This window comes from Podarcis melisellensis (assembly GCF_964234715.1).
Source record: "Podarcis melisellensis genome assembly, chromosome: 3".
Classification (NCBI taxonomy): Eukaryota; Metazoa; Chordata; class Lepidosauria; order Squamata; family Lacertidae; genus Podarcis; species Podarcis melisellensis.
The window spans coordinates 15,843,462-15,868,626 of NC_138530.1; the positions used below are offsets into that span (position 1 = coordinate 15,843,462).

Consider the following 25,165-nt stretch of genomic DNA (forward strand, 5'->3'; position numbering starts at 1 on the left):
ACCAAGCGGTTTTTGTTCTGTTCTGTTTTGGGGTTGTTGCTGTTGTTTTCTGTGACAGATCCTTTTGCTGTTGCTTCTGGAAATAATCCCGGCCCTGAGCGCGCCCAGCCACCCTCCCGAAAAATAAATAAATGACAACCTCGTGCATCAGCATCAGAAACGCCCCTCTAGCACAAACAGCAGGTCCAACAAGGAAAGATAGAAATAATAAAAAGAAAAAACTCTCCCGGCTGGTGGCGAAGGCAGGCACAACCGCCAGCTTCTGGCCAGCCCCGTTTGCTTCGCATTGGGCGAGCCGGCGCGCTTTGCAAGACCCAGATCCGTCGCGAGAGAAACGAGGAAGGGAGGCAACGATCGTGGATCGACTCGCAAGCTGGAGCTGGAACAGCCTTCCCCCCCTCCCGCCCCCCGCTCTGCCAGCCCTCTGAGCTCAACTACAGGCGGGGACTGAGAGAGGGAGCGAGACTGGAGTCGCGGGCGCACGCGGAGCTGCAGTGCGCTATCCGTGGTGCTGAACAGCCGCACTGCCTTTCCCAGCTATTCTCCCCACCGCCAGCGCTGGCAATTCGGATCAAGGAGCAGAGGCGAAGGCGACCCATCAGCACCGCCAGGTTTACCAGAAGCCACTTCAGGAACGCTTTGGGGGCTTAAAAAAACAAACCTGCACGTTCCGGGGAATCAGAAGTACTTTGAAAAAGAAGATGGTGCGTGTTTGCTCACGTCTGGGTTAAAGGAAGCGCTGGGCTGGAGGCTGCGATTGCGGGCTCCCGGAACTGGAGGTGGGGTAGGGAGGGAAGATGAATGGCCAAACTAAAGATTCTGAAGTGGAAGCGGAAAGAGAAGTACCCAGGGGTAGTTCTGTCTGAATAAACAGAAAGGTAAAGGGGGGAAAGTAAGCTTGGTAAAGTACCATTTGCTTTAGGCACACTGTGTTGTGAATTAAGTGTGGGTTAATCTGGAAGGGTTGTATAGAGGGCAGGTGGGTCATGCGTTAAGGAAGTGGTCCAGCTCGATGACCTCCTGGTCCTTTTTTAGCCCCTTTAGTTTTAGTCTGTTTTCTTCTTTAAATGTCTTCGTTTCGAAGTGCATGTCCAATAGTTGCTTGGTTTGGGAGGGTGAAATCTATAACTCTGTCTCTCTGTGTGTAAGGAGCAAGTCAGGTTCTTGGAGTGATACCAGCATGCTAACAAAAACAAAAGTCACACCACCCCACAGGCGAATGCTCTGTTGCATATGCCAAGCATTTTGCTGAGAAAAAAAAATCCATTTTGAGCATAAAGATCTGCAAAGAGGAATGCGGGTTAGTGAGCTGAGACCTAAATAAAGCTCTGCTGATATCTCATTAATATAGGTCTTTCCAACCCATGGGAGATGCCCTCAAAGTTGAAGCAAGTGAGAAAGGGAGAGGCCGATTGGAAGGATCAAAGTGACTTAAATACAGATTGGTGGTATATCAATAAATGCTATCTGAATGTACACTCTTGCAGCCTCCAAGATTGTGTTGAAGGCAGCTGGCCTCTGTTTTCCTGCCCTTGCTTCAAGTAGATTTCCAGATACATCTGGCACACAAGAAGGCAACTTCCACAAAGAATCTAGGAGACCCAACAGAGAAGAACTATCTATGTTGGTCATGTGTTATTGAATGAGTTTCATCTTCAGGCCCCCTCAACTAAAAGGGAGCAGGGGTTAGCAAGGAGTGGGGTGGGGGAGGATGGCCATTTGTAAAGAGATCACTTACTCCATTGGGAATCCTTCAGGAAGAAGACGACACCAGATTCTGCCGGCCTTGCCTACCATACCTCACTATTACTGAAATGGATTGAATGCATTTTCTCATTGCTAGCCTTTGGTTCAGATAACAGCTGGAATACAAAGAATGTGGCCAAGTGGAGCTATCTGGGTTGGAAAAGTAAAGCCATTTCTTACACCTCAGTGGCCAGTGAAGTCAAGAGCTCAACATTGAACTGCAAGAATGACAGAACCCCCAGCATAGCTCTAAAAAAATCTGTGTGCCTAGGGTGATGTGGGGTAGCCCTGTGGGATACAGACAGGTGGAATTCTTTGTTGACATTGAACATGACAAGCCAAGATTCATGACTCAGAAAAGAAAACCTTCTAAAGAAGGACCCAAGTTTTCCTCTTGGACTCTTTAACTGGGTGGTAGCTCCATGCCGCTGTCTCCAATGAGGTGTTGGTCGCTGTCCATCACCTCTATGGTGCTGAAATTTGGATGATGTCTATCAGGAGATCTCAGGGCTGCTGCTGCGTGTCGCATTTCAACGAGGACAATGGTAGGTTTGTCCTCTTAGCAGTGCTCATCATAGCGTACCTGACAGCTGGAGCCACCATCTTCTCAGCCATCGAGAGCCCATCTGAAGCAGAAGCTTTGCAGCGTTGGAACTGGACCCTTCAGAACTTCAGCCAGATCTTCAACATTAGCCTCCCTGAGCTACGGGCCTTTTTAAGAAGTTATGAGGCAGCCATGGCTGCCGGCATCAGGGCAGATGCCCTCCGACCAAGATGGGATTTCACAGGAGCTTTCTATTTTGTGGGCACAGTGGTGTCAACTATAGGTAAGTCTCTCTCTTTCTCTCTCTCTGTCAAATGTCTAGAGTCTACACCACATTCTTAAGATGTAAAAGGGCAACAATGTTGTTCACCACATCATTCATAGATTCATTCATCTGAACTCAAAAACTAAAATGCTTCCTATTTTGAAATGTGTGTATGTGTGAAGTAACATTGTTCCAAAACAGAGAAGCCTAGTGGTCTGAGTAGTTTGCAAGCTGATTTCATTTTGTACAGTGTTGAATAAGTTATTTTCAAATTATTTATTCTCTTTCTTACCTGCCTTTCACCAGGAGGTCTCAGGGTGGCTTACAGCATATATAAACATAATATTATTTGAACTACAACAAACACTGATAACCCTACCCATAAGCCCAAAAGAATAATTCCAAATGTTGTACACCTTTCTCTCTCAATATGTTTGCATTCCCATCTTCCTTTCTCCACTCGCCTGCTACTTATTCCCCCCCCCCCATTTTGGTATCCCAATTCCTTTGTCTTTCCTCCCCCCTGGATCTGTCCCTTTTTGTCTCTGTATCCCACCCACCCACCCAAACTCTCATTAATTCTCTCCACCCTTCCTGTTTCATCAACGTTCCCCCCCTTCTCATTTAGGTTGAAGTCCAATGTGAAATTTGAAGAATCTGTCTTATTAGCATCCACGCTAAGGGTGTTTTCACACTATGTAAGGTCACATGAAGCTTTAGTGTGCTTGCCACTATAAAGATGGGAGACCCAATTTAAATCTAAACTGCATTCTGTGCAACGTAAGTTTGCATTCAGATCACCATTTTCATATGATTATATAACCATCCTTTTGATACGTTTTCAGGTGTGAGCTTTGGATCTGTTTGAATGTAAATCAGCCGGTATTTAATGTGAATAGAAAATGCCAATTAACTAGAGTGCACATTTTGGGTTGGAGTTTTTTTCCTCTCCTGTAGTCCTACCTGCATTGCCAGGAAGTGCAAATATTGTACAAGAGGTTCAACTGCACTTTGTAGTGTCACTTCTGAAACTGATCTGCAGGGAGGAGGAGGGCATGGGAGGGAGTTAAGGACTAGGAGTGGACGACATTTGCAAAGATTGCCAGTGATCATGCATATGGTATTGTTTTGTTGTTGACTTCATTTCCCCCCCGCCCAAAAATGGAAGAGTGTGGGTTGAGCAACGCACACGTGTGTGCCCCTTTCAGAAATCCAAACAAACACAAACAGCTGCGACACACTTTAATGAAGTAGATGAGGTGAAGTTCAGAAGTGATGTGTGCTTCTCTTTCTAGAAAGCTTTCCTAAGTTGCTATAGCAACTGGAGTTTGGAAAGTGTTTGGAAAGTCAGGATGCCTCTGTTAGAGACAGACAGACACACACACACACACACACACACACACCCCACCACCACCACCTGCCGTCTCCCTACTGTATAAGTAGTTGTCTATATACTGGATGTGGAGTTAATGCAAGGGGCAGACTGGGGACAAATGGTCAAATTCCTGCTCCCGGTCTCATCCTCATATCCACCCAGGCTGCAGATCTAGGCCCATGAGATTCCATAGGTCTGGAGTTGCAGTGTAATTTAATCAATTTGTGAGTAAGCCTTTCTGCAGTGGGGCTTACTTCTGAGTAGATATGCACAGGTCTACTCAATCACTGCTGCTAAAGTATTTCTTTATTTTCCCCATGCCTAAGTTGAAACCAGATTGAATTGTCCTGAAACTCTATATCCGCAGAACTCTAGGCAAAGAGAAATTCCAGATTTCTCCACAGCCATGAGATTTTCCCCTCCCTCCCTTCCCTTACACTGATCAGCATAATTTATCTTATGATTGCCTCGGCGTGAAATGGAATTAAAAATGCATACTTCAAAGCAAGAAGTGAGTAAATAATATCTGATAAAAATAGGATTCGGACTATTTTTGCGAGAATCTTTGTTTGCTTGTGATTTTTAGACTGAGGACAGCCGTTTGCTCTCTCTGGTGTGTGGACGCGTGTAAGAGTTCCAGAATTTTGTGCAAGAAAACGCGTGGAAAATTGATCCGTAGATCAATTGGGTTGCAGAGACGAAATCAGATTTAGGGTCTGTGCACATCCCATTTGCTCAGCGTCCGCCCTGGGCTTTGCTGGTGTGACACAGACATGCTTTTATGGCATGCCACCTGAAGATACATTTAACTGTGTCTATGCTTCTGTGCAGAAGAGGGGCAGACAGGTGGCAAGGGGAGAAAATGGCGGAGGGTGGGATTGCAGGGAGAGAAAGACGGGTGCACACCCAATTTCAATGCCAGCCATGCTCACCCCAGCCCTAATTCCACCCACTTTGGGCATGCATTCTCTGTGTATCCAACCCTCCAAGAGAACATGGCCATAGCTCCAGAGAGCTTCTGCACACAGAAAGCCCCAACATCTCCAGGTAAATCTGCAAAGGACTCCCATCGGAAAACCTTGCAGAGTCAGTGTTGACACCAGGCTAGATGGACCCGTAGTCTGAGTTAAGGCAGATTCCTATGTTTCTACTACTACAACAAAAATGGTTCCTACCCACAACCACCTGGATAGGGAATGACTAAAAACGTTTCATTAATGGGCCCTGCAGGTCAGTCGAGGGTGAAGGTGTTTGATGAATGGCATTTTGACGGCTGGTGGCTAATGTCTGTCGGCAATGTCCCGCCTGGAGAGAACAAGTTGCAATGGTTCAATTGCAGCCCATGAAGCAGATGTGTGAGGGTTTGTGTGTGCAAGTGTGTGTGTTTTGCTGCTAGTTCGGGAGCTCCAAGAACATGATATTTGCTTCTGAGATAAACTGATACTGCTTTACAAACTAGCACCATCTCCACTGACATCTGATTCTCTCTCTCTCTCTCTCACCAGTATATTCCCCTCATATGGGATGCGGGTGGCACTGTGGTCTAAACCATTGAACCTAGGGCTTGCTGATCAAAAGGTCAGCGGTTTGAATCCCTGTGATGGGGTGAGCTCCCATTGCTCGGTCCCAGCTCCTGCCAACCTGGCAGTTCAAAAGCACACCTAAAAGTGCAAGTAGATAAATAGGTACCACTCCAGTGGGAAGGTAAACAGCGTTTCCATGCACTGCTCTGGTTTTGCCAGAAGTGGCTTAGTCATGCTGGCCACATGACCTGGAAAAACTGTCTGTGGACAAACATCGACTCCCTTGGCCAGTAAAGCGAGATGAGCACCGCAACCCCAGAGTTGTTTGCAACTGGACTTAACTGTCAGAGGTCCTTTACCTTTATTCCCCTCATAAGCAAACAGGATCCATAAAAGGTTGTCTTCCTGAGATGTCCCATTGCTCAAGGAAGGGCTACGAAGCACTAGGTTAGGCCTGCTGAGAGAGACCATCTGTCTCAACAGTATGCTCAAGAAAGGTTGCCCTTCCTTTCCTCTGCTGATTATGTCTAGCTCCTGCTTTGTAGTACAGTACATGTATAACTAACAGCAGCTGCAAAGATGCTGGTGGACACTCGCTCATGGGATCACAGTACTTTGGTCCTGCAGATGGCTGCACTAGTCTCCAATTCAACTCTGGACACAATTCAAAGTTTGGGTGGTTACCTTTAAAGCCCTAGACGGCTTCAGTCCACAATACTTTATGGATTGCTTCCTTCACACACCATGCTATCTTTTCCTTAAGAATGGAAAGAGAGGCCCTTCGCTGTGTCTAGGATGGAAGGCGGACAGGCTGGGACAAGCGACAGGGCCTTCTCAGTGGCTGCACCCAAATTATGAAGCACCTCACCCCCTCACATGCAGCCAGACCCTCTCCCTCACTGTTTTTCACCAGCTGCTAAAGGCCTTTTTATTCTGACCAGTTTTTTTTTTTTATGGGACAGAAAATGCTTTTGTGATTTTTTTCAAAGAACTATTGATTCTGTTTCTTTTTTGTTTCTTTTCTTTTGGGGAGAACAATGGGAACTGCAGTTCTGGGTAAGCAGGCAGAAATCTATAGCAGAGGGTGGTTTTTAATCTTTGTTGGAAGCTGCCCAGAGTGGCTGGGGAAACCCAGCCAGATGGGCGGGGTACAAATAATAAATTATTATTATTATTATTACAAGATCCAGGATTCCAGAGGGTAGAATCCATGCAAGTTAAAGCAGAACAAAATCAGTATTGATATGTGGTGTAGACACACCCTTATGCTCTCCCATGTTCTCTCTTCCCCAGCTCAGTTTTTCTCCTTTTCCCGTGGCTCACCCTGTTTGTTGCCACTGCTGCAAGCCATCTCATGTCAGCGGCAAGGGCAGTTCGTGGGTCCTCAGCATTTGAAGAGCAGTGACTTGCACTGCTCAGGGGAACCTGGATAAAGTGCAGGGTTCAAAGCACATTCTGTAACGCTGCACTTATAAGTAAGGATGTTGGAATTTATTGGTTTAATTTCATTTTAAGGGCTCGGGGCGAATTTAATGAATAAGGACGGATATGGATGTGAGGTGAAAGCAGACTACATGCCCCTGGAACTCCTTTGACAGCAAGACTCCCGTTGTGTTATTGAAGCAGGGAATAAAAAGAGGAGAGGTAAAGGTGGCTTTTTTGCCACTCACAGCAACTAGTACTTTGACTGTGAGTAATCTCATACTTCTTGCGGTATCTCAGAAAAGCAGCGTCCAACACTGGGGCTTGAGTATTTTCTCATATGCACCTGGAAGCAATTTGACTATTTATGCACTTAACCAGTCAAAAGGTGGGTAATCCACCAATTAAAAACTATTTAAACCGATGACAGCCCCAATCATAATAAATACTTACTTTCAGTAATTGTGCCCACTCGACCTTCTGTTTTGATCCAAGCGGTTTGCAAGAAATATTAAAATGATCAATAAACAGTGAAAAACAATTAAAATTAATTAAAATTAACCACGAAAGAGGTTAAAACACACCCACATGCCTGAATAGAACCATAGATTGCAGGGACCCTGGGGGTCATCCAAGTCCAGCCCCCTGCAATGCCTAAATTAAAATGTTGCAAGGAGGCACCAGGAAGAATACCGTACAGGCACCCACCTGATGTCAACAGATGGAGAGTTCCAAAATGTACCGTATTTTTCGCTCTATAAGATGCACCAGACCACAAGACGCACCTAGTTTTTGGAGGAGGAAAACAAGAAAAAAAAATATTCTGAATCTCAGAAGCCAGAACAGCAAGAGGGATCACTGTGCAGTGAAAGCAGCAATCCCTCCTGCTGTTCTGGCTTCTGGGATAGCTGCGCAGCCTGCATTCGCTCCATAAGACGCACACACATTTCCCCTTACTTTTTAGGAGGGAAAAAGTGAGTCTTATAGATCAAAAAATACGGTAGGTGCTGCCACACTGAAAGAACAATTTTGGAGGTGCAGAGCAATTATTTTGTGGCGCTTGTGCCACTTCCGCAGGCTGAAGGGGTCGAGTGGGTGTATATAGGGTGAGTCTATTCCACAAGCAAACTGGCCCCCAACGTGTTTTATATGCCCATAGTGACACCTTGAACTTGGCTCAGCAGCAAATCAGAAACCCATGCAGAACTCGGCTCTGCAGCATTTTGCACGAGTTGCTGTTTCTGGATGCAAAGGAAGCCCCACACAGAGTGCATTGCAGTAACGTAACTTTGAAGTCACCAGTGCCTGAACTGTTGAAAACAAGGTGGTGAGAACACTGGAAGGAGCCACTGGCATTGTGTCCTGCTTGTGTCTAGCCATTGCTGTGAAGGAGATGGAATCTCATCCTCACCCAGTAAGGCAGTTTTTGCACTCTTAATGTCTGATTGGTTGGAGCAACAGGGAAGGCAAACCAGCATAAAAATGGAATGAAACGCTACACCACAGCCAGTGATCTATCTCCCTTGAAAGTTCTGTCTTTTTCCGTAAGTGGCGCAGTTCTGCAATATACCTCCCCCCTCCCCCCGGCTGAAATTGCTGCTCTGTTTGAACTGCTGTTACAAACAGCAAATTTCAGTTAACGCACAATCAATGCTGCGTTGAGTGAACACCTCATTTGGTAGTTTCGAAAATGCTTTTTAGCTTTATTGGGGCATTTTCCGGGTGATGTATTCCTTTGGGAAAGCCACAAATGGCGTTGAAAGCTGAAGAGGCTGTTGAAATTCATTTTGTGTCTCTTATTTTCCTTTTTAAAATTGTGAGGGTGCAAAGAAAACATGCCCATTAAGAACAAAAAAAGCATCTTCTTCCTCTGACTGTATGTTTCAATCATATCCTTTGGTGCCTTCAGTCTAGCACTGCTGGGTGATTTACTTTATAAAATAATTACATGTTGTTGTTATTATTCTGATTGCCTTTTGAGTAAGGCATACAAACTGTGGCCCTAGCCAAATTATGTCTATAAAGCAGTATTATTCCAGTTTAAACAGTCATTGCTTCCACCCCCCAAATAATTCTGGGAAGTGTAGTTTGTGAAGGGTGCTTAGACACCTATTCCCCTCACAGAGCTACAACTCCCAGAGTGGCTTAGCAATAAACCCCTCTTCCTGGGGAATTCTGGGAACTGTAGTTCTGCAAAGGGAACATGGTTCTCCTAATAACACGCAGCACCCATAGAAAACTATAGTTCCCATGATTCCTTGGGGGAAGCCATGACTGTTTAAAGTGGTAAAATGCTGCTTTAAAAGTACAAATGTTTATTACTGGAGTCCAGACTGAGAACAAATGTCAGATCCTTGTTCAGATCCCCACTTTTTTACAGGAAAGTTACTGGAGGATGGTTCAGACATGTTCATCACTTCATCACATCAGGAGACAATAGGGATGTTGAAGAACTCAGTTTCAATCCAATATGAATTTATCCAGAACAAATTTCACAGACTAATGTGCAGATTGGAATGTAATTATCCTTTGGATTTTTGCACCTCTCCTAATTTTATAGTACAAGTCTTGTCTCATAAAAAGTACCAGCATTTGTAAGCAGAGATAAAATACTTATTTAATTATTGGTATGGTTTTTAAAGCGATAATGCGAAATTGACATGAAGTGGTTACAGACTGAGCTGTCCACCCTTAGTGGCAACTTTTGTGCATTTATGTATTCATTAAAATGTTATATCCCACATTTCTGTACCACACAATGTGGGGACCCCCCTGTGGCATCTCCCACCAAAGTATAAAAACAATTACAAATAAGATGACATTAAATTAGAACAGCAGCGGCAAATACGAAGAGGACAAAAACTCAATTTTCCTTCTGTGCCAAAGGAACCTATGAATATTTTTAAAATAGAAACCTTCCTCCTCCTCTAGAAATTTCTACATCACCCTGTTTATATACATATCAGCAGAGAGGAGGCTCCTGTGATGAGCCGGCAGAGATTTTAACAAGCAGGAATTAAAAACTGTAGTATCACTCAGCTTTTTCATGGTATCAGTTCACGTATCTGAATTTAGGACATTACAAGAAAACAGGGGGAAACGTCCTGATACGGGGCCAATTTGGCAGTCCTGCCAGTGCATTTGCACCGCACCAACCTTCCTTCCCCCCCTTCCTGGTAATCAACAGTGATCCACCTGCCAGGAAGCTAGTGTTGTGGCTCCACCCCACTTCTGGGTGTTAGGTATGGGTAGGTGGGTAGGGCTTGGGGGGAAATGAGCTGGAAGCTCTCCATTCCTAGTGTAAGCCATATATTAACGAAGGACTAAGTATTCAGGGGAACGTGGGTGGCGCTGTGGGTTAAACCACAGAGCCTAGGACTTGCCGATCAGAAGGTCAGCAGTTCGAATCCCCGCGACGGGGTGAGCTCCCATTGCTCGATCCCAGCTCCTGCTCACCTAGCAGTTCGAAAGCATGTCAAAGTGCAAGTAGATAAATAGGTACTGCTCCGGCGGGAAGGTAAATGGCATTTCCGTGCGCTGCTCTGGTTCACCAGAAGTGGCTTAGTCATGCTGGCCACATGACCCAGAAGCTGTACACTGGCTCCCTCGGCCAATAAAGCGAAATGAGCGCCGCAACCCTGAGAGTCGGCCACAACTGGACCTAATGGTCAGGGGTCCCTTTACCTTTACCTAAGTATTCAGGGGGTGAAACTAGAGAGAACCAGTTAGGTTGCTGCAGGAGATTTGAAATGAGAGGAGTTTAATATTAGGGAAAGACTCCAAGGCTCCCTTGATTTTTCTTGGTCTCATTTTCAGCTTTGAGCTTCTGCTGGTTTTCGTCTGCAGTTCCATCTACCACTCCTAACATCATTCTTGGATCTTGAAAGCATACTGGCCTGGTTTTCTTGGGAGCTAAGGAGGGGGTTTTGTAATTTACTTATAGATTCTTCCTTAAGCCACTTTGGAGATAATATTTTTTTTTCTGGTTTTACCAAGAGGAGGCTTATCTTCCTGCAAAGCCAAGGGCTGATTGAGGTTAACTTCACTAAATTTTAGTTTTGGCTTTCTTAATCTGTGCAGGTCATTACTTTTGTTCAGGGATTTTCCCAGCTGAAAAGAGTAAATCTCACTGCAGTAAATTCGGTAGATAGGATGAGGAGTTTAGCTTGGTTCCTGTGGCTGTTGTTCTGTTCTTGCACCTCGGTGCTATTCCCTTCCCCTTCATAATCTCTCATTTACTCTCTTAAGATTTTAGCAACTTTCCCTGCATTCTTCTGCTTTGTGGCATTTATTTCTTCATAATACAGTGGAACATTTCCACATTTTGATCCTAGGATAGCTGGACTGCAGGGGTAGTATTAAAAGAGATGCTGCATGGAGAACTGTTGTTATAAGATACATTTCGTTTGCCATCTCCATATTATAATTGCTTCTTTAATTTTGTTTTAATGCAATGCATCGTTTATTTTGTATCACACCTTCATTGTTTTTAATGAATATTTATACGTTTTCACCATTTGCCTTAACAAGTACAGCAGTATCTCGGGTTACAGACGCTTCAGGTTACAGACTCTGCTAATCCAGAAATATTACCTCGGGTTAAGAACTTTGCTTCAGGATGAGAACAGAAATCGCGCAGCGGCGGCACAGCAGCAGCGGGAGGCCCCATTAGCTAAAGTGGTACCTCAGGTTAAGAACAGTTTCAGGTTAAGAACGGACCTCCGGAACGAATTAAGTTCTTAACCCGAGGTACCGCTGTATTTGATTTCATTCCTTTTGGCATGGCTCCTGTTCTTTGGTCACTATCCAAATGCTTGCTGGAGCAAATTAATAGAGAGGGAATTGGGAACTCACTTTTATTCCTTCCGTACAGAGTAGCCACCTGCTGTCAAAGCCCATTAAGTGGGCTCTTCCGGCAACAAAGTTCAGCATGTCCAAAGAGAAGAGTTGCAATAAAGTAATTGGAACGCTCTTTATGGAATCCCACCAGATTGTCTTCAGCTCGCAGCATTGTTATCCAATTCAGCTCATGACGCAGAGTCTCAAGATCGTGTTTTGACAAATTCAATGAAAAACAAAATAATAATAAATGATAGCTTTCTGCTCCACATGAGGGCTTCTGGAAGTGTTTTTAATCAATCACGCAGTTAATCACCGGGGAGCAAAAGAAAATGATGAATATAACTGTGTTGATTAATATTGCCATATTTTTAAACACTGAATAATTTATTTGCGCTTCAAGCTAGACACATTTATAGTGCAGATTACTCCCTGGCAGCCTTGCCAGGATCACAATGACAGGGCTCGACATGCCAGCGCGAGGGCATGAACCCAGTTCGGTTGCCAGCACTGCGGCAGCAGTCACGGCCAGTTTTGCACCAAATATCACCCCACTCTCCCACCTCGAACTGATGAAAAAGCGGCATGCAAGGGAGCTTAGTGCTTGACGGTGCACTTGCAAGGACAAAGTAGCACTGTATTTACTTTGGACACTGGGTAGCTAATTGTTTTTAATTGGTTCAAAGGCTGGATTTCTCCTTGATCCACACTCCAGGGTCACAGGTTCCCTACCCATGCTCTATATCATGCATAGTGCTTAAATGTTGCTGAACTACAACTCCCATCATCCCTAACCATTGGCCAGGAGAGGAGAGTGCTCTTGTGTTCAGCTTCTGTATGAGGGTTTCCCACAGGCCTCTGGTTGGCCACTGTGAGAACAGGATGCTGGAATACACTGGCTTGATACAGCAGGCGCTCTCTCTTCAAATCATAGATTCATAGAATTGTAGAGTTGGAAGGGACCATTTAGTCCAACCGCCTGTGATGCAGGAATCGTTTGCCCAACATGGGGCTTGAACCCAAAACCCTGTGATTAAGAGTCTCATGCTCTACCAACTCAGCTATCTCAGGTCAATGGCTCTTCCTACTTTCTTTTGGTGCTGGACTTCGGGAACATCTGAAGGGCCAAATGTTCCCCACACCTGCTCTATAGGATGATCGTGGGAAGGATTTGCTTGCACTCACCTAAAATCTCTTACGAGTCGACTTAATCAAAAACTTTAGCTAAGGGTGAAAAAGAGGGCAGTTACTCAATGAACTGCCTTGCTTACTGTAGATAAGACAAAGCATAACAGAATGGGGGGGATTAAGGCAATATTTGGACTGTACTGCTGATTCTTATATCTAATTGTTGTTGTTGTTGTTGTTTAGTCGTTTAGTCGTGTCTGACTCTTCATGACCCCATGGACCAGAGCACGCCAGGCACTCCTGTCTTCCACTAACTCCTGCAGTTTGGTCAAACTCATGCTGGTAGCTTCGAGAACACTGTCCAACCATCTTGTCCTCTGTCATCCCCTTCTCCTTGTGCCCTCCATCTTTCCCAACATGAGGGTCTTTTTCAGGGAGTCTTCTCTTCTCTTCTCTTCTCTTCTCTTCTCTTCTCTTCTCTTCTCATGAGGTGGCCAAAATATTGGAGCGTCAGCTTCAGGATCTGTCCTTCCAGTGAGCACTCAGGGCTGATTTCCTTCAGAATGGATAGGTTTGATCTTCTTGCAGTCCATGGGACTCTCAAGAGTCTCCTCCAGCACCATAATTCAAAAGCATCAATTCTGCAGCGATCAGCCTTCTATATGGTCCAGCTCTCACTTCCATACATCACTAATATCTAGTTGTAGCATTTCAATATCTCTGTGCAATGCTAATAGTTATAGGTCCGCGACTGTCTTAGCCTTCAGCTAAGACTACAAACCTTAATGGTTTGGTATTTTTGGGAGGCTGAGCTGAGCTGAATGTTCTACATCAAACATTTTCAGTTTTAAAGAGAAAGAACTTGGGAGAGTGAATGTTTCATTAAAGGCCCCTCGTTTTTGCCCCTCTCACAGGTGCTTCGTGGTTCTGACAGCAACAGCAGCTGCTCTCCCCAGTGCTGCTCATTGCTATCGCCTTGTTTCATATATTTGTACAGTGTAGAGTGAGGCAGAAAGTGAGTTATCCTCACTGGCTTCAGACACCGTCATGTAAGTGTGTGCAACTGTTTGTGTATTTGCCAGCCAGGAGACTCTTGGAGTGTTGGGTAGCCTTCACTTGCTTCAATTACAATCATAATCATGTGCATTCCTACTCAGAAAGAAGGCACATTAACACACAAATATGCATTATATTAGGAGAAACGGATTGCAAAAAAGGTGTGGACAAATATGTGTTTTTTAAGATTGCACAAAAATGCAGAAAATTTTTCACGAGGCTTTTTTTTGTTGTAAATCACAGTTTTCTGCAAAATTTAGAGAGCTGAATTGAAGGCTGGAAAAAGTGAGAAAACTGAAATTGACAGATCCTTCCATCCCTAATATAGGATTCCTCCCTTCCTCTTTCTTTTTAAATTGGAAAATCCAGCATACCTGCAACCCTGTGTACCAAGATGCAAATTCACTCCTCAGATGGTGTTCTCATTATGTGTAATAATAGTCTGAATTTAAGTTTGGAAAAATGAGAAACTAAGACAAATGAAATTGACAGATTCCCCCCCATTCCTATCTGCCACCACCCACTCTGCCTCCCCACCCCCACCCCGTCTCACCAGAACCTGGATGGAATGAAGGCTGCAATCCCATCCCCATTTACCAGGCAGCAAGTCTCATGGAACTGTGTCCCGAGTTGCAAACGAACAGCACAGTCTTATGCTTGTCTCCTCAGAAAGGAGCCCTGCTGAGTTCCATGGGGTTTACTCGCTAGTGAGTGTTTGTAACACTGCAGCCTAAGTAAATGGATTTATTTGCAACTTCAGTTTTTATTTGCAATGCTGCAAATGTGAGTATGCATTTGCAACATTCAAGGCTGCTCTTTGGCTTTTTGAATGGCAGCTCGTCATATAGTTGCCTCCGAAAGGTAATAGTCCTGAACATGCATTGTATGGTGCTACAAAATCATTATTGGAAGTCTTTCATAATGATTAAGTGAGGGGAGGCTCCACTGTTATGGCACTTCCTTGCCGAAAGAAGAGTGCAGGAGTGGACCTTGGTAATATGGCATCCTGTGCAAGGCCAAAATTAGACGTCCCTACCCACCCATTGCTCGCACCACCTTCCTCAACCTCGGTAAGCGAGGTGATGGGCTTTGGGAAAGAGGACCATGGGCTCAGGCAGAGTCCTAGAGCCCTCCTGTTTCCTTCCCAAAGCTGGACAAGCGCTAACTCAGGCATAGGCAAACTCGGCCCTCCAGATGTTTTGGGACTACAACTCCCATCATCCCTAGCTATCAGGACCAGTGGGCAGGGATGATGGGAGTTGTAGTCCCAAAACATATGGAGGGCTGAAGTTGCCTATGCCTGCACTAACTAGTCATTGGGAAAGAGACAGGAGGACCCTCAGACCCTGTCAGAGCTCTCGTGACTCCTTTCCAAAGCAAGTGCTTACTAGGCTTTGGGAAAGAGGCAGGAAGGTACCCCCTCTATATGTGGGGTGGGGGGAGCCAGTCACACTCTTCTAAATCCACCTCTGCAGAGTGACAGGGATCCTGGACAAGCAGATGCTGTTGAGCATTCTTGACAATTATTTCCAGCAGTAGCAGGATGAGAAGGAGCCATTCATTTGCCCTCACATCACGGTATATGTTCACAAGGATTTTCTTCATGGGCCCTGACGGAAATCAGATACAGACCAAAAAGAGCAATAGCCAAACCAAAATTCAATTCTGTTTGCTGCTCATCCATACGAGGTTCTTGGCATGCCGGCTGCTATTCTTGTCATTGTGTGATCAAAGGATCGTTATGCTGGATGCTATTAGTCATGGCTACTTTGGGGGGGCGGGGAGGGTGTCAAAACAAAGGAGGGGTTTAAATTCTGCTGGTGCGGTAAATATGGACATGGTTTGGTGCCAGCAGCGAGCAACTGGGAGCCCAGAATGGAAATGCAACTTTGCAACCCATCCGCATTCAAAAGATGCATCTAGACAGTGCAACGGGGCCTGCACAATATTATTATTAGATTCAGGTAGGTTAGCCAAGCAGATGCCTGAACCTGTACTATGAAGATGGCTGCTTTCATCTGTATGCCACTTTCCCATACAAATGTGCCCTAAGTGGCTCTATCACAAAAATAGTCAATTTAGCTCAGTTTTGTCTGCACTGGCTGGCAGCTGCTCTCTAGTGTTTCAGACAGGGGGACATTCCCTACCCTACCTAGAGATGCCGTGGATTGAATCTGGGACCTTCTGCATTCAAAGCAGATGCTCTCGAGGGTTCATTACAACAGCAGCCTACTGTCAATTCATTGCAAAACATAGCCATCCAAATAACATTACTCTAGCTCAGAGCTTTCCAAGCTGTGTGTTGCGACACGTTAGTGTGTCGGCTGCAGTGTGCCAGGTGTGTCGCGTGAACGTTCCCCTTGCTCCTCCTAGGGCTGGAAAGAAGGGGTGAGTTTAACCTCTGGTTTGCTAATAAAACTGAATTACTGCCAAGGCTTCAGGGAATCCTATCCCTCTTAAGGTGGGATGCCAAGAAGCAGAAAAACAAGAAGTGTTCTTACCAGGTAAAGGTAAAGGTAAAGGTAAAGGGACCCCTGACCATTAGGTCCAGTTGTGACTGACTCTGGGGTTGCAGCGCTCATCTCGCTTTATTGGCCGAGGGAGCCGGCGTACAGCTTCCGGGTCATGTCACCAGCATGACTAAGCCACTTCTGGTGAACCAGAGCAGCGCACGGAAACGCGTTTACCTTCCCGCTGGAGCGGTACCTATTTATCTACTTGCACTTTGACATGCTTTCGAACTGCAAGGTTGGCAGGAGCAGGGACCAAGCAACGGGAGCTCATCCAGTTGCGGGGATTCGAACCGCCAACCTTCTTATCGGCAAGTCCTAGGCTCTGTGGTTTAACCCACAGTGCCACCTGCGTCCCAGGTAGTTTATTCAATATTCACACAGAGAGAGAGAGACGAAGGAATGCAGACTCTCTTAGTTAATGGCGTTGCTCCAAGTACCACCCCCTCAGTCCCTCCTATTCTACATCACCCCTGCGCCGGCTGATCTGTGCTTTCTGCCTCTGAGTTTTCTGTTCTATTACTCTCAAGGCACACCTTGTTCTGGGAGGGGGGTCAGGAATGCTTTGAAGAGGCACTGAGTCTGTTAGCTGTCTCTCCACTGGTGCTTCTTCTTCCTGCTGCTCTCCCAATATTTACCAGCTCCTCCCCTCTGCAGCCTCTGAACTATGACCTTCTGCAAACCACTATTCTAACTCTATACTGTCCTCTTCTTCTCTGGAAGGTGCAGGAAGGGGGGGTTCCCATTATCCCTCCTACACCCGCCAGTGTGGTGTAGTGGTTAAGAGTGGTGGACTCGTAATCTGGGGAACCGGGTTCGCGTCTCCGCTCCTCCACACGCAGCTGCTGGGTCACCTTGGGCCAGTCACATTTCTATGAAGTCTCTCAGCCCCACTCACCTCACAGAGTGTTTTTGTGGGGGAGGAAGGGAAAAGAGAATGTTAGCCGCTTTGAAACTCCTTTGGGTAGTGATAAAGCAGGATATCAAATCGAAATCCAAACTCTTCTCCTCAGTCCAGCCCCTGACATTTGCTGTGTTGTGAAATGAGGCACCTCTAAAAAGTGTGTCAGCAACACGAAAAGTTTGGGAAGCTCTGCTCTAGCTTGGATTAAAAGTGATGATGGAGATGTTGCTTATGGGTCGACTGAACGAAATCTTCCAGCATATCTATCCTTGGCTGCAGCTGAATGCGAAAGGCAGCTCTAAGAAAAACAGGGTTGCCATCAATCCACAGTATCCACTGGTAGCTAGGCTACACCACCGTTGTCAGCTTGATTTTAGAGAAAATAAAAATTGCAGGGCAGGATGATAAATGGGTTGTGAAAGCCACTCGGTTAGTTTCAAAGTCAGACGCAGCTATTACTCAAGTTTACAGGTCCATAGTTCGTGTTCCTCGCATTCAGAGCCAGGAAAAGGTGACAGTATCAGGACAGCAATCTCCAATTCTCCCCTGGCCTTAAGGCCAAGCAAGATGTACTGGGACAGCCACAAGTAATCAAATGCCTACACTGTTCACCTATAAAGCTTGGGGGTGGGGTGGGCTACCGTATTTCTATCAAGCGTAGGGATTGGCAAATGTGTCAACTTCTCTCGGTTTGGCACTTTTCCCCATCTCAAATTCAGTTCTGTAGTTTTTTAAAAAAAGCTCTCCTGAAAATTGGTCAGCGTTTTCATGTGAATTTTCTCCTTTTCATATGCAATTTTCTCTAATACACACATTTCTTGAAAAGCCATTTCCCCTAATATAATGCACTTTTGTATGTTATTTTCACTATTAAATGTATTTATATGCACACTTTACCCTAGTATATGCATTTTTGTATGCATTACTTGGATAGAGATCTGCATTGCAAATTTCAGAGAAATGTGAATTTTGTTCGATTTTGCATATATTTTCAGGAGGTGCAGATTAGGTAAATTTGCTTTGAACTGAATCAAATTTCTCCTCACACTTCAAATTAGGAGTCGAACCAAATAAGCTGAACCATTTCTGCCAGGGTGTACTTGCGTGCTTGGTTACTGAAAATGCAGCTCTTTGCCCTTTGAAAATGGATTTGGGTGTCCTATCAGTACTGTATTGCATGGATTTTGTTGGCATCCATCTGTCTCAGGAGACAATGGAGGAGTGCGCCTTGGGCGGGTGAGGTCAAGCTGCTGGGCAGTTGCAGCACCTGCTGCTGCTGTCGAGACTGATATGGGAGAGACATGTTTTGTTGCAGCTGGGGCAAATGAAGGCATCCAGTTGTGCCACTGCAGATGCCCCATGGCGTTTCTTCTTTCTGCATTGTTCCAGGCAGTCATTTCTCCTCTGCTCACTGCAATGGATACACAACTTGACTTCCTGTATCTAGGCACTGTGGTTGTTTGCAAGGGATTTCCACAGGGCAGAGTTGATGTTGCCAGTCTTCATGTCATAACTGAAGACATCTTTATAACACAGAGTCGGCAAGGGATTGTATGGATTATGGTTTGGATTATGGTTTGGGGGGTTCTGGGTGGGCTGGTTTTTAGTGTTTAAATTGTGTTTTTATATGCTGTTTTATCTGTAATCTTCTGGGGAAGGGTGGGTTGTTGTTTAGTCATTTAGTCGTGTCCGACTCTTCGTGACCCCATGGACCAGAGCACGCCAGGGACTCCTGTCTTCCACTGCCTCCTGCAGTTTGATCAAACTCATGCTGGTAGCTTCAAGAACACAGTCCAACCATCTCATCCTCTGTTGTCCCCTTCTCCTTGTGCCCTCCATCTTTCCCAACATCAGGGTCTTTTCCAGGGAGTCTTCTCTTCTCAAGAGGTGGCCAAAGTATTGGAGCCTCAGCTTCAGGATCTGTCCTTCAAGTGAGCACTCAGGGCTGATTTCCTTCAGAATGGATAGGTTTGATCTTCTTGCAGTCCATGGGACTCTCAAGAGTCTCCTCCAGCACCATAATTCAAAAGCAGCAATTTTTCAGCAATCAGCCTTCTTGATGGTCCAGCTCTCACTTCCATACATCACTACTGGGAAAACCATAGCTTTAACTATACGGACCTTTGTTGGCAAGGTGATGTCTCTAATGATAATGTGATGATGAAGCAATGGAGCACCACGAAGCAAGTGAAGAGGCTAAGTTTCGCTTCCTTCACCTGTATGCTCCATTTCATTAATAATAATAATAATAATAATAATAATAATAATAATAATAATAATAATAATACTCCCCTACCTCCTGCCCCGGCCACTCACACACCATATATGAATTGGGCATCCACATAAAATATTTGCTTTATTTCATAAAATATGTATACCACTTGATGGTTTGAAAATCAATAGCAACAACCCTAAAAGAGGTGTACCAAAAAGAATAAAACAATGAAATTAATAGTAAAATCAGTTTAAAGCAACTGAATCAATAATCCGGGAGTTCTGAAGTTTGACTGCTGCCACACTAAAATATCAATTTGCTTGCAAAGGTGAAGTGAGTATTATGTGGAACGTGTGACAGTGCCCGTTCCAAAGACTGACGTGGTCAAGTGGGACGTGGCAACTTCACAGGATTTATATACTCATAGTAACAGCTTGAATTTGGCCTGGCAGAAAATCAGCAATGGGCACAGGTCTCTGAGCAAAGGTGTTATATACTGACAGGGTCAGCAATTGTGCCGCAGTATTCTGCACTAAGGACAGCTTCGAGGACAAGCGAAGCCCCACAAATAGCGCACTGCAGCAAAATACACGTGGCTCTTCCATCATGTCTGATTTGGCCCCTTGGAACGAGCTCTGCCAACCCCAAGAAAACCTTTGCATCACTTTCAAAGCCTGAAACCCTTCTTGTTGTAAGCGAAAGGCACTCCCACTGAAATGACTGCAAACATGCCTTCATTCAATTAAAAGAAAATCTGAGCGAGGTCTCCTTAGCTCATGATGAGAGCTTGACAGCATCCTTCCAGTGATTAATTCTGAGAAGCTGTTACGCTTTCCGTGGCTCTGCGTTCCAGGACAGTCACCTCCCCGCCTACACATATTCTTACTGACATCAAGGCTGGAGCTACCCATTCCCCACCTGGTCTTCCCCTTCTATTGCTAAATGCAGGAAATGCAGTGGACATAGTGTCTCTTGATTTTAGTAAGGCTTTTGATGAAGTCCTCCATAATATTCTCACGAGGAAGCCAGTAAACTGTGGGTTGAAGGAGGTAACTATAAAGCCTTACTTGGGATAAGGCTGCTTCTTGTGCTCCTAAATGAAATAGGTACTCTAAGAGGAGGCTGGTGGTCCATTAGGTTTCCGACCAGTGAACTTCTTCCATCCACCGTTGCTAAAATAAATGCAGCGGTAAAAATCTGGCGAGCATCTCCCTTCTTCCCAACAATACTCTGTGGAGGAAACGGGTGACATCGAACAAGTGCTAGGAAGTTATGAATTACAGGATTGTAAATCCATCATGAAGGATGACGGGGAACAGTTTGTCTTGTTATCAGAATTTGATGAAAGAATTATAGCCCCGTGGTTCAAAAGGAGATTGTTGTTCACCCACCGCAGAAGTGTCAGTCCAAGTCAAATAGTAAAACTTAGCAGGAGGACATGGGAGGAGAAAGACATCGAGAAATCATATACGTTTATTTTGTTGTATCCTTGTTCTCCTGATGCAGCCCCTCTTCCCTTGGGGGCAGGCATTCAATGGGTCACCGTCATTTCCTTGCTAAATGGACTGCTTGCGATGGGTCCTTTTCACCACCAGCTAAGTACTTAGAACTATACTGTAATGGGAACAAACTGGCTGCAATCCTGTTACTCAAACAATCTTAACTATGGATTATCCATTAATCGCTTTTGCATGCTACAAATACATACTCATAACATGGGGATGTTATACCCTGCCTAGAATCTATATTAAGCATCATTAGGAATTAAAAGTTTGCTAACACGATTTGGAGGAGGCAGAGACATGGGGGGAGCGCAAGGCTGCTTTGACAAGGAACCAAGGTTGTCACTAAGATGATTTTCACAGTAATGCTTTCAGGCTGCCTAGCCAGGATCCAGCCTTGCATAGAGGGAGCAGGAGCAGGTAATCTGTACAGGAGACTTTCTCCTTATTGAAAGAGGGGTGAATTTGGCCTTGAGGAGGGGAAGGGGTGATTCAGAGACACACAAACACCCCAAAAAGCTGGTCCAATTTAAGAGGCAAGATGGCAGTCCTCCTCATATCTTAAGGAGCCACATCCTTCCTAGCAAGAATCATAGAATCAAAGTTGGGAGGGGGTTCAAGGGCGATCTAGTCTAACCCCCTGCAATGCAAAAATCTCAACTCAATCACCCATGGCAGGTGGGCACCCAACCTCTGCTTAAAAACCTCCAAGCAAGGAGAAGCATTTCCTCGCCTGCTATTCCCTTTAATCCACAAAATAACAAAACGACACCCACAAAAAAACCCAACCCTAAAGATCCCCTATTATTGTCAATTTTAGTGCTCTATAAAGCCCACACAATCTTCCTCTCATTTCCAAACACCAACCTATCCTCTGCTGTATTAGATATACATTTTTTAAATGTGGGAGGGTGGTGTTCTTGGTTGTTGTTTTTTAAAAGCAATTTGCAAGGCATTGCCAGGGAAGCTGCAGACTGGGGTGGGTTTGCTTCACCCATCTTCTCCTAGACAGCTCTGTGTTTGGAATGGTCCCACGTCCTGCAGGAAATGACAGTCTCAAACAAGACAAGCGCTCACTCATCCCGAAAGACATTAGAACAGCTCAATGGCAGGAAAAATGTTGATGTGATATTTAAAAAGTACTCTTGACATTTGAAGCGCTCGGTTTTTTCTCTCCTCCTTATGAAATTATATGTTTTGCTTAGTGTGCTCCTGTTGAGAAGAGAGACTGGAAGATGTGATATTTTTTCTCTCTCTCTCCTGCAATGGCAAATTCTAACTGCAGGAAAGTTTCATCTTTTCCCTCCGTGGAGACAGGCTGGAACACACCTGCCACCAGCTCCTTTGAAAAAGCGCTGTTTGTATTAATTAATACAAACATTCGGAGCTAATGGTTTTCCAGCCAGGGATAAACAAACATGACATGATGCGAATCAATATAATCTATTGTACCACGTTTTATAGCAGCAGCAGATGGCATGGCAGGGTGGAGGCACTCACCTGACCTGCCGACAGGTGAGTTGCTGCTGCTTAGCAGGAGATGGAGATGGCGTGAGGCAGCAGGGAGGATGGCACATGAACTGCTTTGGCTGGTGCACTGGGCTAGTTAAGCAATCTATGGCTTTTTAAACTGTAGGGAGAGTGTTTTTATTTGTGGCAATGGTCTATATTTGTGTTTTGTTTTGTTTTTTAAATTTTATTTACCAACAACCAAACACAAACAATGAACCCCCCCAGGTGGCTGAAAAATTGGGTATACATAATCAATACTAACATATTCAAATCAACCATATGTACAATTTTATATACATTAACACTCCTCCATCCACAAGGTTTATTTAACTTTTAAAATTTTAATTGCCCCAAATTGTTCAAACCTACCCAAATAATTCAATATCTTCTCAAACCAATCTTCCTCTTTCTCACTGACCTTAAACCCTTTCATTCTGTGCACCTTCACAGTTAGATATTCTAAAATTATAATATTATTCGGGGTTTTCCTCCGTTGGTTCACCCCCAGCTCTTCTGCATTTTTCCAGTTACTCGCTATAACCTGTCTGGCTGCAGTTACCATCAATTTTACCCATTTACATTCCTCTTTTGTTTTTAACTGGGTGCTACTCAGACTCAGATGGTCTATATTTGTGTGATCCTTGGATGACGGGCAGTATAGACATTTAGTAAATTAATAAATAATTTTGCCCCGTGCCACCTTTTCCCCTCCCAGTAAGCAGCCATCTGCCAGGAGGTCAGGAAGTTAGGAACACACTGCCAGGAGGTCAGGAAAGTGCCACACCACCTGCCTCTGTTTCGTAGTTTTGGCATGAACTGCCCTGAGACAATTTATGACAAGAGCATGGTGATGATGATGATGATGATTACAAAAATGCTTGAAATTGTATACGTAATCCACCCCATGTGTGGTGGCAGGATCTTTGTCAGCAATGGGCGAAGCCTCTCCCTGAGTTCAGAGTTGGGTCGAAGAACAAAGGCGGTATGTACTGAGCTGAACCCTAGAACAATAGGATCGAGAATGCAGCAGTCTGATTGGTCCTCAGGAGCCACCCAATCCAGCTCCAGGTGGAAGTGAATCAGTGACCTGATTGGCCTGCAAGAGCAGCAAATCAGGCTCCTGGATGAAGTGAATCAGCAACCTGATTGGCCTGCAAGAGCAGCCAATCAGGCTTCTGGAGGAGATGAATCCACAACCTGATTGGCCTACAGGACTGCCCGAAATTAGCCAATCATGCAGGGCCCAATGTGTAAATAATCTAGCTATATATATATATATAGCTAGATGTTTTGGGGAAAGTTTCATTCATTGCTACTATGAGCTGAATAAAGAGCATGAAATTCACACTCGACTCTGAGTATATTTCAAAAGGCCAGGAGCAGAGCTTCAGGATTTGCAGTTTGCCCTGGTGTGCTCTAGGGGGAAAGGTTTTTCAGTGGGTAAGCTGTGACATAACTTTGCAGCAGCCTAGCTATGTGAGTGGGAGAAACAAGGCAAGCTGCAGGGCAACAGCCAGGATGTCTGCTTGGACCCAGAACTGTGACTATGGGAGAGGCAAGACAATTTGGAGTGTAAAGTGGGGAGCCCCTGCATTGTAGGCTCAGGTTGCATATATGTGTAAGCAAACCATATATCATAAAGGCAGCCCAGTCTGCACTGTGCCTCATTTCCAAAGGATACACAAACCCTGGGTAAGCACCTGGAACTTCCTGGAATCTCACACTGCTGTGGAGATCAGGAGTGCCATGTGACAGTATTATTATTTTTTAATGCAAGATACAAAGTGAAAACACAATAATTCATTACGCTTCTCAGGTCTTGCATTTCTGTCATTTACATTCCAGTCATTCACCAAACATGTCCTTCTCTCTGCGAACTTAGCGTTCTGCAAACAGTCACATTTCTTCTGCAAACTTCAGCCAGTTTGTCAGTCTCTCCCAACTCCAAATATTTCAATAACCATTTCCATATGGTCTCCCGCCACCCCCACCCCCTGCTAATAATGAAATGTACAGGGATGTGGGGGGGAATGAAGATGAACAGATAGAAAGAGGAAGACAGCAGAGAAAGAAGGTTGACAATGAAGAACAATGATGTTTTCCTGCTCATTATCATCTTCTATGGGCGCCTCCAGACCATCACTGTTTTGTGGAAGGGATTCACGTGCTGGGAAAATTAGCTTTACACAATTAAAGTGAATGAATGCTCTCTGTCACAACAAACCCACATTTTTAAAAACTGTTTGTTTGTTTGTTTGTTTGCAGTTAGGAAATGACTGGGAAATGTACTGAAAAGTATGAAACAAACTAATGATTAACGAGAAGGTGCGTGTTTACCCTGCAAGCAGACCAGGATGAATGCAAGTGTAACTGCCCAGTAAGCAGATCAGAATGAATACCCAATAGTCTGACCATAGGATTGGTGACCACAAGATTTGATTATTGCGATGCACTTTATGTTGGACTAACCTTGAGCCTGGTTAGCAAGCCCCAGCTGGCTGATGTCAGACTGTTGATGGAGACAGACTATCACCAGCACATAACTCAAGTCCTCAAAAGCCTGTGCTGGCTGCCCATTCACCAGTGTGCCAGGTTCAATAGTCTTGCATGACTTTATAACAACT

The 25,165-nt window shown here is 44.9% G+C and overlaps 1 protein-coding gene across 1 annotated transcript in view; it reads left to right on the top strand.

Moving 5' to 3' along the window:
- The first annotated feature begins 400 nt into the window (after positions 1 to 400).
- The window catches only part of KCNK12 (potassium two pore domain channel subfamily K member 12), a 37,847-nt gene continuing 13,082 nt past the window's right edge, over positions 401 to 25,165 (top strand). The window contains exons 1-2 of the mRNA XM_081906733.1: positions 401 to 704; positions 1,352 to 2,573. Of these exons, the coding sequence (XP_081762859.1) occupies positions 2,231 to 2,573 (343 nt within the window). The 5' untranslated portion in view covers positions 401 to 704; positions 1,352 to 2,230. The remainder of the gene's footprint in view (positions 705 to 1,351; positions 2,574 to 25,165) is intronic.